A 13611-nucleotide genomic window follows, 5' to 3' on the forward strand; every position below is an offset into this window, starting at 1 on the left:
TGTAATAATTGTTCAGATTTTGAAACATCAATACTAGTATTCATAGAAACTATGTCAAAGCTGCTTAATATGGAATTTTCAGAAATGTCTATTTGTTTCAATTTTTCTACAAGATCAACTGAATTTTTTATATAAGATTTTTGGGAGTGAAGTAATAGTTTAAATGCAGTGCATAACCATTTTCCAATGTTTGAGGCAGGTGATTTTGTACTAGCTACAATGGGTCTTAGAGGAATGCCTTGTTTGTGCAATTTTGGTAATCCATAAAACTTTGAGCAAAAAACACCACGAGGGAGAAATTTATTGTACAACTGGTAAGGATAACACCCCAGTTACTCGTCTAAGAGGGATGTATCAAATACCATGTACTTGTGGAAATTATTACATTGGACGAACCCACCAAAAATTAGCAACAAGATTAAATCAACACAAAGAAAGTATCGAAATAGCATTAAAATCTAGAAATAACTCCATATCTTTCGATTCAGCTTTAAGCAATCATAATTTTGAAAATACAAACCATTATGTTCTATTTACTAATTCTAATTAGCAATGACATAGGAATCAAACAAACTGTCCGCGAGGCATCCGAAATCAAACGAAACTTAAATAATAATACATCCCTAAATAGAGATTAAACAAAAACAAAGTTTTTTTTAAATGAAAGTAAGAAGCAACATTAAAACTTAAAACGAATAGAAATTACTCCCTATTTGAAAGGGGCTTTTCCTCCTAAACGCCCTGCTCTTTACGCTAAAGTTTGACTCTTTTTCTTAACTCTACATTTTAAAACAGTAAAAACTTTAGCGTGAAGAGCGGGGCGTTGAGGAGGAAAAGCCCCTTTCAAATACGGAGTAATTTTTGTTCGTTTTAAGTTTTAATGTCAATCCTTACTTTCATTTAAAAAAAACTTTTTTTTTGTTTAATTTTTGGACGTTTTTGAATTAATGCATGGTTTGATCTTGGCTCTCCGCACATAAATAATTAAAACGAAATTTGCATATTAATTTTTTGGAGCTAAATGGCTTTTTCATAGTTTTAATTGGAAGATTTTGAGAAAAAAGAAGCGAGGGAGGAGACCTATTTGCCCTCCAATTTTTTGATTACTTAAAAAGGCAACTATAACTTAATTTTTTACGAATGTTTTCACAAGTAAAAATATACGTAACTTACGAATTAAATTACGTAGCGAACTTCTATATTTGTATGTTTTTATTGCGTATATGAGGAGGCTCACCCCTTGTCGATACCTTGCTCTTTACATTAAAGCTTGACCCCTGAATGACCCCTGAATCAAAAAGGCCGTAGAATAAATAGTTGAAATTACTAAAAATACTTTAGCGTAAAGAGTGAGGTATTATGAGGAGGTAAACCCCTCATATAAGTAATAATATCTGTTCGTTTTAAATTTTAATGCTGCTTCTCAATTTCAGTAGAAAAAACTTTTCATATTTATTTTTTCATTGTTTTTTTTAAATAGTGCTAGAAAATCCTGCGCCCCCTCAATTGAAAGTCTCTTCCTTCCTGAGAAGCTCCTCCATGGAAAGATCCTCCCCGGTAACCCTCCCCCCTCAAATATCCCCCCCCAAAAAACAACAAAAAAATCCCTCTGAAAATGTCTGTACACATCCCAGTAACCATTACTATATGTAAACACAGGTCAAAGTTTGTAACTTGCAGCCCCTCTCACGGGGACTGCGGGGGAATAAGCCGTCCCCAAAGACATAGAATTTTTACCCGGTGACTTTGGGGGAAAATGAGCGTGGGAGGGGGCCTAGGTGCCCTCCAATTTTTTTGGATAAGGGCACTAGAACTTCTAATTTCCATTAGAATGAGCCCTTTCGCGACATTCTAGGACCACTGAGTCGATACGATCACCCCTGGGGGGAAAACAACAAAAAAACAAATAAACACGCATCCTTGATTTGTCTTCTGGCAAAAAATGCGAAATTCTACATTTTTGTAGATAGGGACTTGAAACTTCTACATTAAGGTTCTCTGATACGCTGAATCTGATGGTGTGATTTTCGTTAAGATCGTATGACTTTTGGGGGTGTTTCCTCCTATTTTCTAAAATGAGGCAAATGAGTTTCCGTTGCTATTGAGCCTGGTCGCTCCTTACTACAGTTTGTTACCACGAACTGTTTGATTACCACGAATTGTTTGACTTGGATGAATACACAGTCAACCCTATGTACACAAAATGAATTATAGAAAATAATATAATTCAAAATAAAACAAAAATAGGAACGAATAAAAACAAGCCCAATCCTAGAAGAACTACAAGATTAGCTGCAGAGAATGCAAATATCGCGATAAGAAATTATTCCAATTTTTAATAAATACAGTTAGTTCAATGAATGGACCTTTTTAGCAAGTAAAATGTTAGTTTTTATCACACAGTCTTGGCTGAACTTTTCGTTAAGAAGTAATGATGCCAAGGCTATTAAAAAAAAATGGATTTTTAGCCGAGAGCTTTTATTGTAAGTGTTTTATTGTTTATTATTTTCTTTGCTGAAGACGGCCCTTAGATATAGGGACAAAATATTCAAATAGGCTTTGTTGGTTCACTGTCTTGGGAAAGAAGTCCTCCTTATTCTCTCTTCTATGGTTGTAAAATAGAAAGTTCTAGTTCCTTTTTTAATATTCAAAAGTGATAGGATGGAAATTAGCCCCTTGTGCCTCTTTTTCTCCAAATACAACTGAATTTCTTTTTGTGATAGCTGTTTTGTTCAAAATAGACCAAAGATTACTTTTTGCCAAACAGAAAATGCCAAATAGAAAATAGGGGAAAACATCCCCTAAAAGTAATAGAATCTTAACGAAAATCGCACCATCAGATTCAACGTATCAGAGAACCCTATTATAGAAGTGTCAAGCTCCTATCTACAAAAATGTGGAATTTTGTATTTTTTGCCAGAAGGCAGATCACGGATGCGTGTTTATTTGTTTGTTTGTTTTTTTGTTTTTTTTTTCCCAGGGGTGATCGTATCGACCCAGTGGTCCTAGAATGTTGCGAAAGAGCTCATTCTAACGGAAATGAAAAGTTCTAGTGCCCTTTTTAAGTGACCAAAAAATTGAAGGGCATCTAGGCCCCCTCCCACGCTAATTATTTTCCCAAAGTCAACGGATCAAAATTCTGAGATAGCCGCACGGCCCTCCAAAGGTAAAAGTACGTATCTACACTTTTCATTATTTCGATAAATCACGGCTCAAAGTTTGAGTACTTTTGAGAGCTTCAAATACGGTTTACGGTGAAACTGGACACTGGCTAATTCTGGAAATTAGTTAAATAGGTAAACAAATATGGGGATTTCATATTTTTAAGTAAAATTTTCTATTATTACTGCCCCGAAGCCTGAAACAGTAGATACGTACTTTTACCATTGGACCGTTACTCATATAAAGAGGCGCTCTCAAAAGGTAAAAGTGCGTATATGACATATACGTACTTTTACCTTTGACTCGAGACTCGAATTCGAATGAAGTCCCAAAGGTAAAAGTCTGTATAAAACATAAAACGCACTTTTACTCTGCCCAAAACCCCGTATCTATGACGTATACCGAAGGTAAAACCACGTATGAAGCATGTACAACAAGTCATTTTTTTATTCAAATAATTAGAAGTTAAAAAATAAAAAAAATCAAAAGAAATCACTGAAATACTGCAGGCAGCTAAGAAACACAGCCGTGCTTCAGCAAATCGACAGAAGCTGTTGATGAAGGCATAGTGCGCCAAAATGTACGGCGATTCTCATTCATAAAAGGTACAAGTTTTTCCAAGATGGCCTTTTTCTTTTCTGGCTTTACCCCCCTTGCGCCAAGAATCGGATCTGGCAAAGGATACTTTGCCTCTTTGATTGTACTAACCAGCTTTTTTGGCACAAAACTTAGACTCTTTTCTTCACCCTCAGGGCTAGTTTTATAGAACAGTTCTGTTTTTCCCTTCTTAAAACAGACCTCACTGAACTCATCAATGGTCACGCCCAAGTTCTTCATGACGATGCCAGGAGCTTTTAAGCTTTTCCACTGGCAAAAGTCTTCTATGTCCATTTTCACGGCTTTCGTGAATTTTCTACTTTTTTCTATGGTGTCGCACAAATCTTCAAAGTCAAGAACATCCCTTTTTCGAATTCGAGACTCAATCGATCCGTGTATGAAGTCAGCCCCCATGTGCGTATGGCCTTTCACTAGATACTTGATACGAATCGTTTCAGGTCCTCCTTCACTGTTGACTATCAGTACAAATTCACTAAAAATTGTCCAATTTTTGTTCTGGGCACAGCAATTGTCAGTATAAAAAATGAAGTGCAAGATATCCCTATTCATCTTTAAGACCTTGTGGAAGGCACTACCTATATCAGGTGCATCACGTCCTTGTCGAGATTCGTTCCAAACAACGCAAAGGTTCTGGTTTTGTTGGGTGGCCTTAACGGGGGCAAACGTCTCATTAAAACACACGAGTCTTGATAGAAAAAAGGCCTCCTTTCTGCTGTGCATGATGGGAAGCAATAACACTTTTTGTAGGTCCACGGTGAACAACATGGTAGTTGAATCTTTTTCGTATTTCTGCTTATCTTCAGAAAATGCTTTTGAAACCTGTTCAACAAGATCTCTGTGCTTTCTGTACAGTTCAGTCTCTTTCTCGGTTGCCTCACCATTTGTACCAGGAGTTCTCGCAGCCCCTACTTTCTCTTTTAATAGTGTGTAAATGTCACAGCTGTCACTTTGGGGCATGCACAATGATACTTTCATACCATTAAGAATCTTCCTATATGTCTCATCACAGATTTTATTTGCTGGATATTTTTCATTAAAGTCTTCTGCCCTAAATTTGTAGCTCAAATCACGAGAAAGGTACCGAACATTTGGAGCGTGAGCTCGACGATAGTGTGGAATTGCTGGCTGAAAGCTTTCAATGTGCTGCATCACAAGGCTTCGATCAACTTTGTTTGGTGGCCCTGCCACTTTATGGCCCCTTCCGTCCTTGAGCTCATTCCCAAGAGCATCCCTTTCAATTTTTGACTTGATTGTAAAAATCACTCTGTCATTCTTGCCAAATCCTAGACAACCAAGGAATGTAGACTTGCAAACTGGCAAGTTTTCAACTTTTGGGGTAAGTGTGGGGTATTCATTCAAATTTCTGGGAAGGCTGTACCTAACTGTAGTTTTTTTTCTACACGCAGCTTCTGGGGCAATAGTCCTTCTTTTAACTGGTAGGAATGTCAGCAAAGAAGCGAGCCACATTTGTCTTGATTTATATTCTTTGCTCCAACATGTGTCATAAATTTTCCTGAATTCTACACTGGAAAACCTCAAACATGAGTTTGTACATTTGTTAGATTTACAGCCAGGTTCGTCAGGAAATGGATACTTCTTAACATCTCTTTCAAATTTATCTTTTTCTGAGCGAACTCGTTTTGGAGTAAGGTCAACAATAGACCTTCCTTCTCCTCCACCATTTTCTTCACGTCTATTTTCTCTATCTTGTCCCACAGACCTTGCTGCTACAGCGTCAATTACACACATGACATGGTCTGAGGAATCAGGTTCACAAACAGCATTGTTGCTTTCATTAGATGGTTGATTGTCCAAATTTAGCTGGTCATCTTGGGTCTCATAAGCTGCTGCATCCGAAGCCGAATCTTCCAAGGGCAGGAAAGGATCGGTAGGAAAATGGATCAGATTGTACTCTGGATGATCTGATGTAAGATCATTACTGACCGAAAGAGGAACTAAATCTGTAAAGAGCTTTCTCCTCTTCTTCAAAGTTGTCTGCCTTTCATCATCAGAAGACCCAAATGTCCCTTCAACGTCCTCCCAGTCAATATCAGACTCATCACTATCACCTCTACTTAAATCTTCTTTTTCGAATTCTTCATCAGCAAAGTGTTTTAACTGTGCCTTAGTTTTAGCTTCTCCATCAGTGGTGTCCCTTGATCGAGAATGTCCAGAAAAATTGGGTGATATGTCTGTTGTTTGATTTATCTGGATGATTTCTGGGGGGGAACAGGAACTAGCTCCTCGTTGCTCTTCACTGGAAGATGGCAAGTCGGTATTTGAAGTTGATGCCTCATTTGTACTTGCTTGACATGCCAATGTCCTGAAAAATTGGAATTCTAAGAACTTGTTATCAACCTTGATTATCTCAGATGAAAGAGGGGGTTCTAGGGCTATTTTGATACATTTTTTTTTGTTTCTAAGGTAAGCAATATTTAGAGGCCCTCAATTTTTTCTCAATGTTGTAATAGTTGACCAAACTAATCCCTGATTATCTCAGATGACAGAGAAGGTTCTAGGGGTTATTTTGATGCATCCCTTGTTTTTTATTTTATTTCAAAGGTAAGTCATGTTTGTAGGCAATACTAAAAAAAATGGCTTTAGGTGGTTGGTTGGTAATTTGGTATGACGCTGCTCTCCTGTACTAATTCGACAGCTACATAGCTAGCTGTGTAAACTGGTTGTAGCGGGTCTGTTGTACCTACCTGGTAGTACAGATGGGGTTTTACCAGAGGGTTTAGGCCTACTTGGAGAAAAGGTTCCAAAATAGCATGAAGCAAAATTTTCTTACCTTAAATCTCTTTCCTTTTGTATAACCAACGCTCTCTGTAAATTTAGAAAGCCTCTTGACATTCTATGCCAGTACTCTTTAATAGCTCAGAGTTGGCTGGTTGTTCAGCTCTGCTCTGGTAAACAAACAATGATGATTGTGCTGAATCATGACATATACGTACTTTGACCTTTGGTTTCCTTTCTCATTTTAATGTGCCGGCCAAAGGCAAAAGTACGTACCAAGGGTGAAAGTACGTATCTACACAGATACGTACTTTTACCTTTGGATGCGCCCAGAAATTTTTCAGATACGTACTTTATCCATATGCTATTTCCGTTAATATTTGGACTAGAGCCTTCTTACATATACCATTCGATTCAGCACATTTTTTTTAGTATGGTGGTGGCATTAAGTCGAGAAGTGAAAAATTGTGCATATACGTACTTTTACCTTTGGAGGGCCGCGCATTATTCAGCGTAGTCGAAAAACTTTATAACTATGTCTTTGGGGACGACTTACTCCCCCACAGTCCCCGTGGGAGTGGCTACAAGTTACAAACTTTGACCAGCGTTTACATATAGTAATGGTTATTGGGAAATGTACAGACGTTTTCAGGGGGATTTTTCGGTTGGGGTAGGGGTTGACAAGAGGGGGATTTGTTGGGGAACTTTCCATCGAGGAATTTGTCATGGGGGAAGAAAATTTCCATGAAGGGAGCGCAGGATTTTCTAGCATTATTTAAAAAAACAATGAAAAAGTAAATATGAAAAGTTTTTTCAACTGGAAGTAAGGAGCAGCATTAAAACTTAAAACGAACAGAAATTATTACGCATATGAGGGGCTCACCTCCTCCTAATACCTCGCTCTTTACGCTAAATTATTTTTAGTGATTTCAACTGTTTATTCTACGGCTTTTGTGATTCAGTGGTCGTTCTTAATGAATTGGGACAAAATTTTATCTTTAGTCGTTCTTAATGAATTGGGACAAAATTTTATCTTGAGTGTAAAGAGCGAGGTACTGACGAGGGGGTGAATTCTTCATATATGTAATAAAAACATGAGATTACAAAAGTTCATTACGTAAGCTAATTTATAGGTTACGTTTATCTTTTACTAATAAAAACACTCAGAAAAATGTGGAATAGAAAAAAAATCCAATTGCATCAGGTTCACTAGTTTACTGAGGTTCACTGGGAGGTTTGTAGAGAAGCCACACCCAGTTTTCACAGATTCAAGGACGTAGCCCTTACTGAATATAGAATCATTTTTTCATCTTCACTCTCTTCATACTCTGTATCATACTATAACATAGAAAACCCAATCTTTGATCGCTCATTAGCCCTCTCAAAAGTGTCAATCCCCTTATTTGTTACAGGATATTGCTCCTTTTAAACAGTACAAACTCTGCCCCCTCCCTACCCCCATCAACTGGTAAATTGGTCAAATATGTCTTAATAACACCATTTTCTTCTTGGAATTATGCCCTGTGACAAGGACTGGATGCTTGAAGGACTCTAAGCCCGTATTGGAACAAAAGGGCTGTACACCTTTACAACCCTTTAAGTTTGCGTCAAAATTTTCACCCTCTTCCCCAACCCGCCTCTTAAGACAAATTACTTTTTAAATCTTGTAATATTAATATCCAATTTTTATATAAATAATACTATTGATCCACTCCCATTTTCATTATGGTTTTTCACCCTATCAATTATACTTCCAACCCCATCTTAAAAACACCCTCAAAATTTTGTAAGTCTTGGTGAAGTGTCTGCATCTCCTTTTGCAGGTAATACGAGTACAACTCATTCGAAGAAAAGATAGTAAATAATAAAAACTGCTGAGAGAATTAGGATGAAACGTAAGACAAAGTTGAGGGGCATGTTAAACTAAACCCAAAGGAACTATGTGCATCCAGTTTTTCTCAGGGGCTGTGAGGGATATGACATTCCGCAGGAATAGCTATTAGATCTTTTTACCAGTTTGGGCAAAATTATGAATTCAAATTCTGATCATTTTTGATTAAAGGGAGCACCTAAAAAAGGCCAGGAACCGGGACTTCTTCTAGCATTCTCTTGACCTCGTTACATGGTACTTGGCTTAACAGATTGTATAAAAATACCACATCAAAATCCCTCACATAACTATCTAGATCATAATTAGATCAGAGTTCTAGATCAGAACACCCCAATATCAATTTTCACAACCATACTATTCAAAAGTCCTTTGAATTTAAATTTTGCTTAAAATTTTTTCCATATTGTGCTTCTAAGATCAAATTATTCAGATTTGCATATACCCTCAAAACGATTTCTTACTGCCATATTATTCAAACGCTTTCCTTTTAGCAATTTTAACCTAGTTTTCGATATTGTTCACTCAGACATAAATTAATCAAATTAGTGTACAACCCTGTACCCTTTTCTTACCACCATATTTTTCAAAGGCCTTCCTTATATTAGTTTCAGTATACTTTCTTCCACATTAGATTCCTAAACTTCAATTATTCAGATTTGCACACACCCCCATTACCAACTGGTACCAACCTTATCCTTATCACCTTATCACTTTTCGAAAGGTTTTTTTTTATTGATTTCAAGCCACTTTTTTCCATAGTACATTCCTAAACTTAGATAAATCAGATTTGTGTACAACTTCATACCAATTTTTTCCACTATTAAATAAAAAAAACAAGTTTTTTCAACTGAAAGTAAGGAGTGACATCAAAACTTAAAACGCACAGAAATTACTTCGTATATGAAAGAGGCTGCTTCCTCATCAACGCCCCGCTCTTTACGCTAAAGTTTGACTCTTTCTCTCAATTCTTCTTTCTAAAACAGTAAAAAACTTTAGCGTAAAGAGCGGGGCGTTGATGAGGAAGCAGCCTCTTTCATATACGAAGTAATTTCTGTGCGTTTTAAGTTTTGATGTCACTCCTTACTTTCAGTTGAAAAAACTTGTTTTTTTTATTTAATTTCTGAACGTTTTTGAATCAATGCATGTTTTGATTTTGGCTCTCCGCAGAAGAATAATCAAAACGAAATTTGCATATTTTTTTTTTTTTGGCTCAATGGCTTTCTCATAATTTTGATCGAATGATTTTGAGAAAAAAAGAGCGGGGGACGAAGCCTAGTTGCCCCCCGATTTTTTTGTTAATTAAAAAGGCAACTAGAACTTTTAATTTTTTACGAATCTTTTTATTGGTAAAAGATTTACGTAACTTATAAATTAGCTTACGTAAAGAACTTTTGTATTCTCATGTTTTTATTACATATATGAGGGGATTCGCCCCATCGTCAGTACCTCGCTCTTTACACTAAAGCTTAAATTTTATCCCAATTCATTAAGAATGACCCCCTGAATCACAAAAGCCGTAGAATAAGTAGTTGAAATTACCGAAAATACTTTAGCGTAAAGAGCGAGGTATTAGAAGGAGATGAGCCCCTCATATGGGAATAATTTCTGTTTGTTTTAAGTTTTATTGCTGTTCCTTACTTCCAGCTGAAAAAGCTTTTTCACTTTTATTTTTTAATTGTTTTTTTTAAGTAATGCTAGTAAATCCTGTTCTCCCTTCATGGAAATTTTCTTCTCCCATTACAAATTCTCGAAGGAAAGTTCCCCCAGCATATCCCCCTCTTCTCAACCCCTCCCCCAAACCAAAAAATCCTCCTGAAAACGCCTGTATTGTATACTTCCCAATAACCATTACTATATGTAAGCACAGGTCAAAGTTTGTAACTTGTTGCCCCTCTCACGGGGACTGCGGGGGAGTAAGTCGTCCCCAAAGACATAGTTATAAGGTTTTTCGACTACGGTGAATAAAATGGCTATCTCAGAATTTTGATTCGTTGACTTTGGGAAAATAATTAGCGTGGGAGGGGGCCTAGGTGCCCTCCAATTTTTTTGGTCACTTAAAAAGGGCACTAGAACTTTTCATTTCCGTTAGAATGAGCCCTATCGCAACATTCTAGGACAACTGGGTCGATACGATCACCCCTGGGAAAAAAAAAACAAAAAAAAACAAAAAAACAAATAAACACGCATCCGTGATCTGCCTTCTGGCAAAAAATGCAAAATTCCACATTTTTGTAGATAGGAGCTCGAAACTTCTACAGTAGGGTTCTCTGATACGCTGAATCTGATGGTGTGATTTTTGTTAAGATTCTATGACTTTTAGTGGGCGTTTCCCCCTATTTTCTAAAATAAAGAAAATTTTCTCAGGCTCGTAACTTTTGATGGGTAAGACTAAACTTGATGAAACTTATATATTTAAAATCAGCATTAAAATGCGATTCTTTTGATGTAGCTATTGGTATCAAAATTCCATTTTTTAGAGTTTTGATTACTATTGAGCCGGATCGCTCCTTACTACAGTTCGTTACCACGAACTGTTTGATACTATTCAAACACCATGTAATAATTTTAACAGTAACTTTAAAGTCTTTGTTCCTTCACCTAGGTTTTTCAGAATTTCCTACAACCCCTACCAATTTCGTACCAGCATACTACTTAAAAGCCTTTATACTATAGTTTTAAAACCAAGATTGCTAAAAAGTTGCTAAACTAGATTTTTGGGGAGATTTCGGTATTTTCTTTATGAAAAATATGTATAAAAAATAAAGCAGCCTAGAGGGAAAGGCCAGACAATCAGTAAATTTTTAGTCTGTTGCCTTGGGTTACCTCTGACCTTGCTAAGGGGGAGAGGACTGAAATAATATTCCAATGTTATATGAAAAAGGAGACATGTCCTATTCCCCACATAAAATCCTCGGTAAAAATTCAAAAAATTTAATCTTCGTCTCTTAACTTTAGCGAAAATATACGTGCTTTTTCTCTGAATATTCGCCCCTTTTTCACAATTGACCAACGACCAATAACTTCCACTCGATCTAATCACCCCTTCCCCGAATAAACGTTGACTAGTTAAATTAGATCTAATCGCATTTTTTTTATTAGAAAGTAGAGATTATAATTAGCTCCATCTCCCTCGAAAAAATTCAAAAAATTTAATCTTCGTCTCTTAACTTTTGCGAAAATATACGTGCTTTTTCTCTGAATATTCGCCCCTTTTCACAATTGACCAACGACTAATAACTTACACTCGATCTAATCACCCCTTCCCCGAATAAACGTTGACTAGTTAAATTAGATCTAATCACATTTTTTTATTAGAAAGTAGAGATTATAATTAGCTCCATCTCCCTCAAAAAAATTCAAAAAATTTAATCTTCGTCTCTTAACTTTTGCGAAAATATACGTGCTTTTTCTCTGAATATTCGCCCCTTTTCACAATTGACCAACGACTAATAACTTACCCTCGATCTAATCACCCCTTCCCCGAATAAACGTTGACTAGTTAAATTAGATCTAATCGCATTTTTTTATTAGATTGTAGAGATTATAATTAGCTCCATCTCCCTCAAAAAAATTCAAAAAATTTAATCTTCGTCTCTTAACTTTTGCGAAAATATACGTGCTTTTTCTCTGAATATTCGCCCCTTTTCACAATTGACCAACGACTAATAACTTACCCTCGATCTAATCACCCCTTCCCCGAATAAACGTTGACTAGTTAAATTAGATCTAATCACATTTTTTTATTAGAAAGTAGAGATTATAATTAGCTCCATCTCCCTCAAAAAAATTCAAAAAATTTAATCTTCGTCTCTTAACTTTTGCGAAAATATACGTGCTTTTTCTCTGAATATTCGCCCCTTTTCACAATTGACCAACGACTAATAACTTACACTCGATCTAATCACCCCTTCCCCGAATAAACGTTGACTAGTTAAATTAGATCTAATCGCATTTTTTTATTAGATTGTAGAGATTATAATTAGCTCCATCTCCCTCAAAAAAATTCAAAAAATTTAATCTTCGTCTCTTAACTTTTGCGAAAATATACGTGCTTTTTCTCTGAATATTCGCCCCTTTTCACAATTGACCAACGACTAATAACTTACCCTCGATCTAATCACCCCTTCCCCGAATAAACGTTGACTAGTTAAATTAGATCTAATCACATTTTTTTATTAGAAAGTAGAGATTATAATTAGCTCCATCTCCCTCAAAAAAATTCAAAAAATTTAATCTTCGTCTCTTAACTTTTGCGAAAATATACGTGCTTTTTCTCTGAATATTCGCCCCTTTTCACAATTGACCAACGACTAATAACTTACCCTCGATCTAATCACCCCTTCCCCGAATAAACGTTGACTAGTTAAATTAGATCTAATCGCATTTTTTTATTAGATTGTAGAGACTATAATTAGCTCCATCTCCCTCAAAAATCTAACATTTAGTTTAAATGTAAGTCAATCAAACAGTTCGTGGTAACGAACTGTAGTAAGGAGCGACCCGGCTCAATAGTAACCAAAACTCTAAAAAATTGAATTTTGTTACCAATAGCTACATCAAAACAATCGCATTTTAATGCTGGTTTTAAATATATAAGTTTCATCAAGTTTAGTCTTACCCATCAAAAGTTACGAGCCTGAGAAAATTTGCTTTATTTTAGAAAATAGGGGAAAACGCCCCCTAAAGGTCATAGAATCTTAACGAATATCACACCATCAGATTCAGCGTATCCGAGAACCCTACTGTAGAAGTTTTGAGCTCCTATCTACAAAAATGTGGAATTTTGCATTTTTTGCCAGAAGGCAGATCACGGATGCGTGTTTATTTGTTTTTTTATTGTTTTTTTTTCCCAGGGGTGATCGTATCGACCCAGTTGTCCTAGAATGTTGCAAGAGGGCTCATTCTAACGGAAATGAAAAGTTCTAGTGCCCTAGAATTCTGAGATAGCCATTTTATTCAGCGTAGTCGAAAAACCTTATAACTATGTCTTTGGGGACGGCTTACTTCCCCACAGTCCCCGTGGGAGGGGCAACAAGTTACAAACTTTGACCTGTGCTTACATATAGTAATGGTTAGTGGAAAGTATACAGGCGTTTTCAGGAGGATTTTTTTGGTTTGGGGGAGGGGTTGAGAAGAGGGGCATATGCTGGGGGAACTTTCCTTCGAGAATTTGTAATGGGAGAAGGAAATTTCCATGAAGGGAG

General features: G+C 36.4%; 1 protein-coding gene across 3 annotated transcripts in view; it reads left to right on the forward strand.

Annotated features, from left to right (window-relative positions):
- The window catches only part of LOC136035320 (endothelial lipase-like), a 119439-nt gene that overhangs the window by 14829 nt on the left and 90999 nt on the right, over positions 1-13611 (forward strand). Inside the window, exon 1 of one of the 3 annotated variants that reach the window (XM_065717031.1) lies at positions 2413-2483. The exons of the other annotated variants lie outside the window; for them this stretch is intronic. Coding sequence (XP_065573103.1) covers positions 2432-2483 — 52 coding nt within the window. The 5' untranslated portion in view covers positions 2413-2431. Of the gene's footprint in view, positions 1-2412; positions 2484-13611 lie in introns of those variants that run through there. 3 annotated transcript variants of the gene reach the window in all.

Source organism: Artemia franciscana, chromosome 14, assembly GCF_032884065.1.
Source record: "Artemia franciscana chromosome 14, ASM3288406v1, whole genome shotgun sequence".
Classification (NCBI taxonomy): domain Eukaryota; kingdom Metazoa; phylum Arthropoda; class Branchiopoda; order Anostraca; family Artemiidae; genus Artemia; species Artemia franciscana.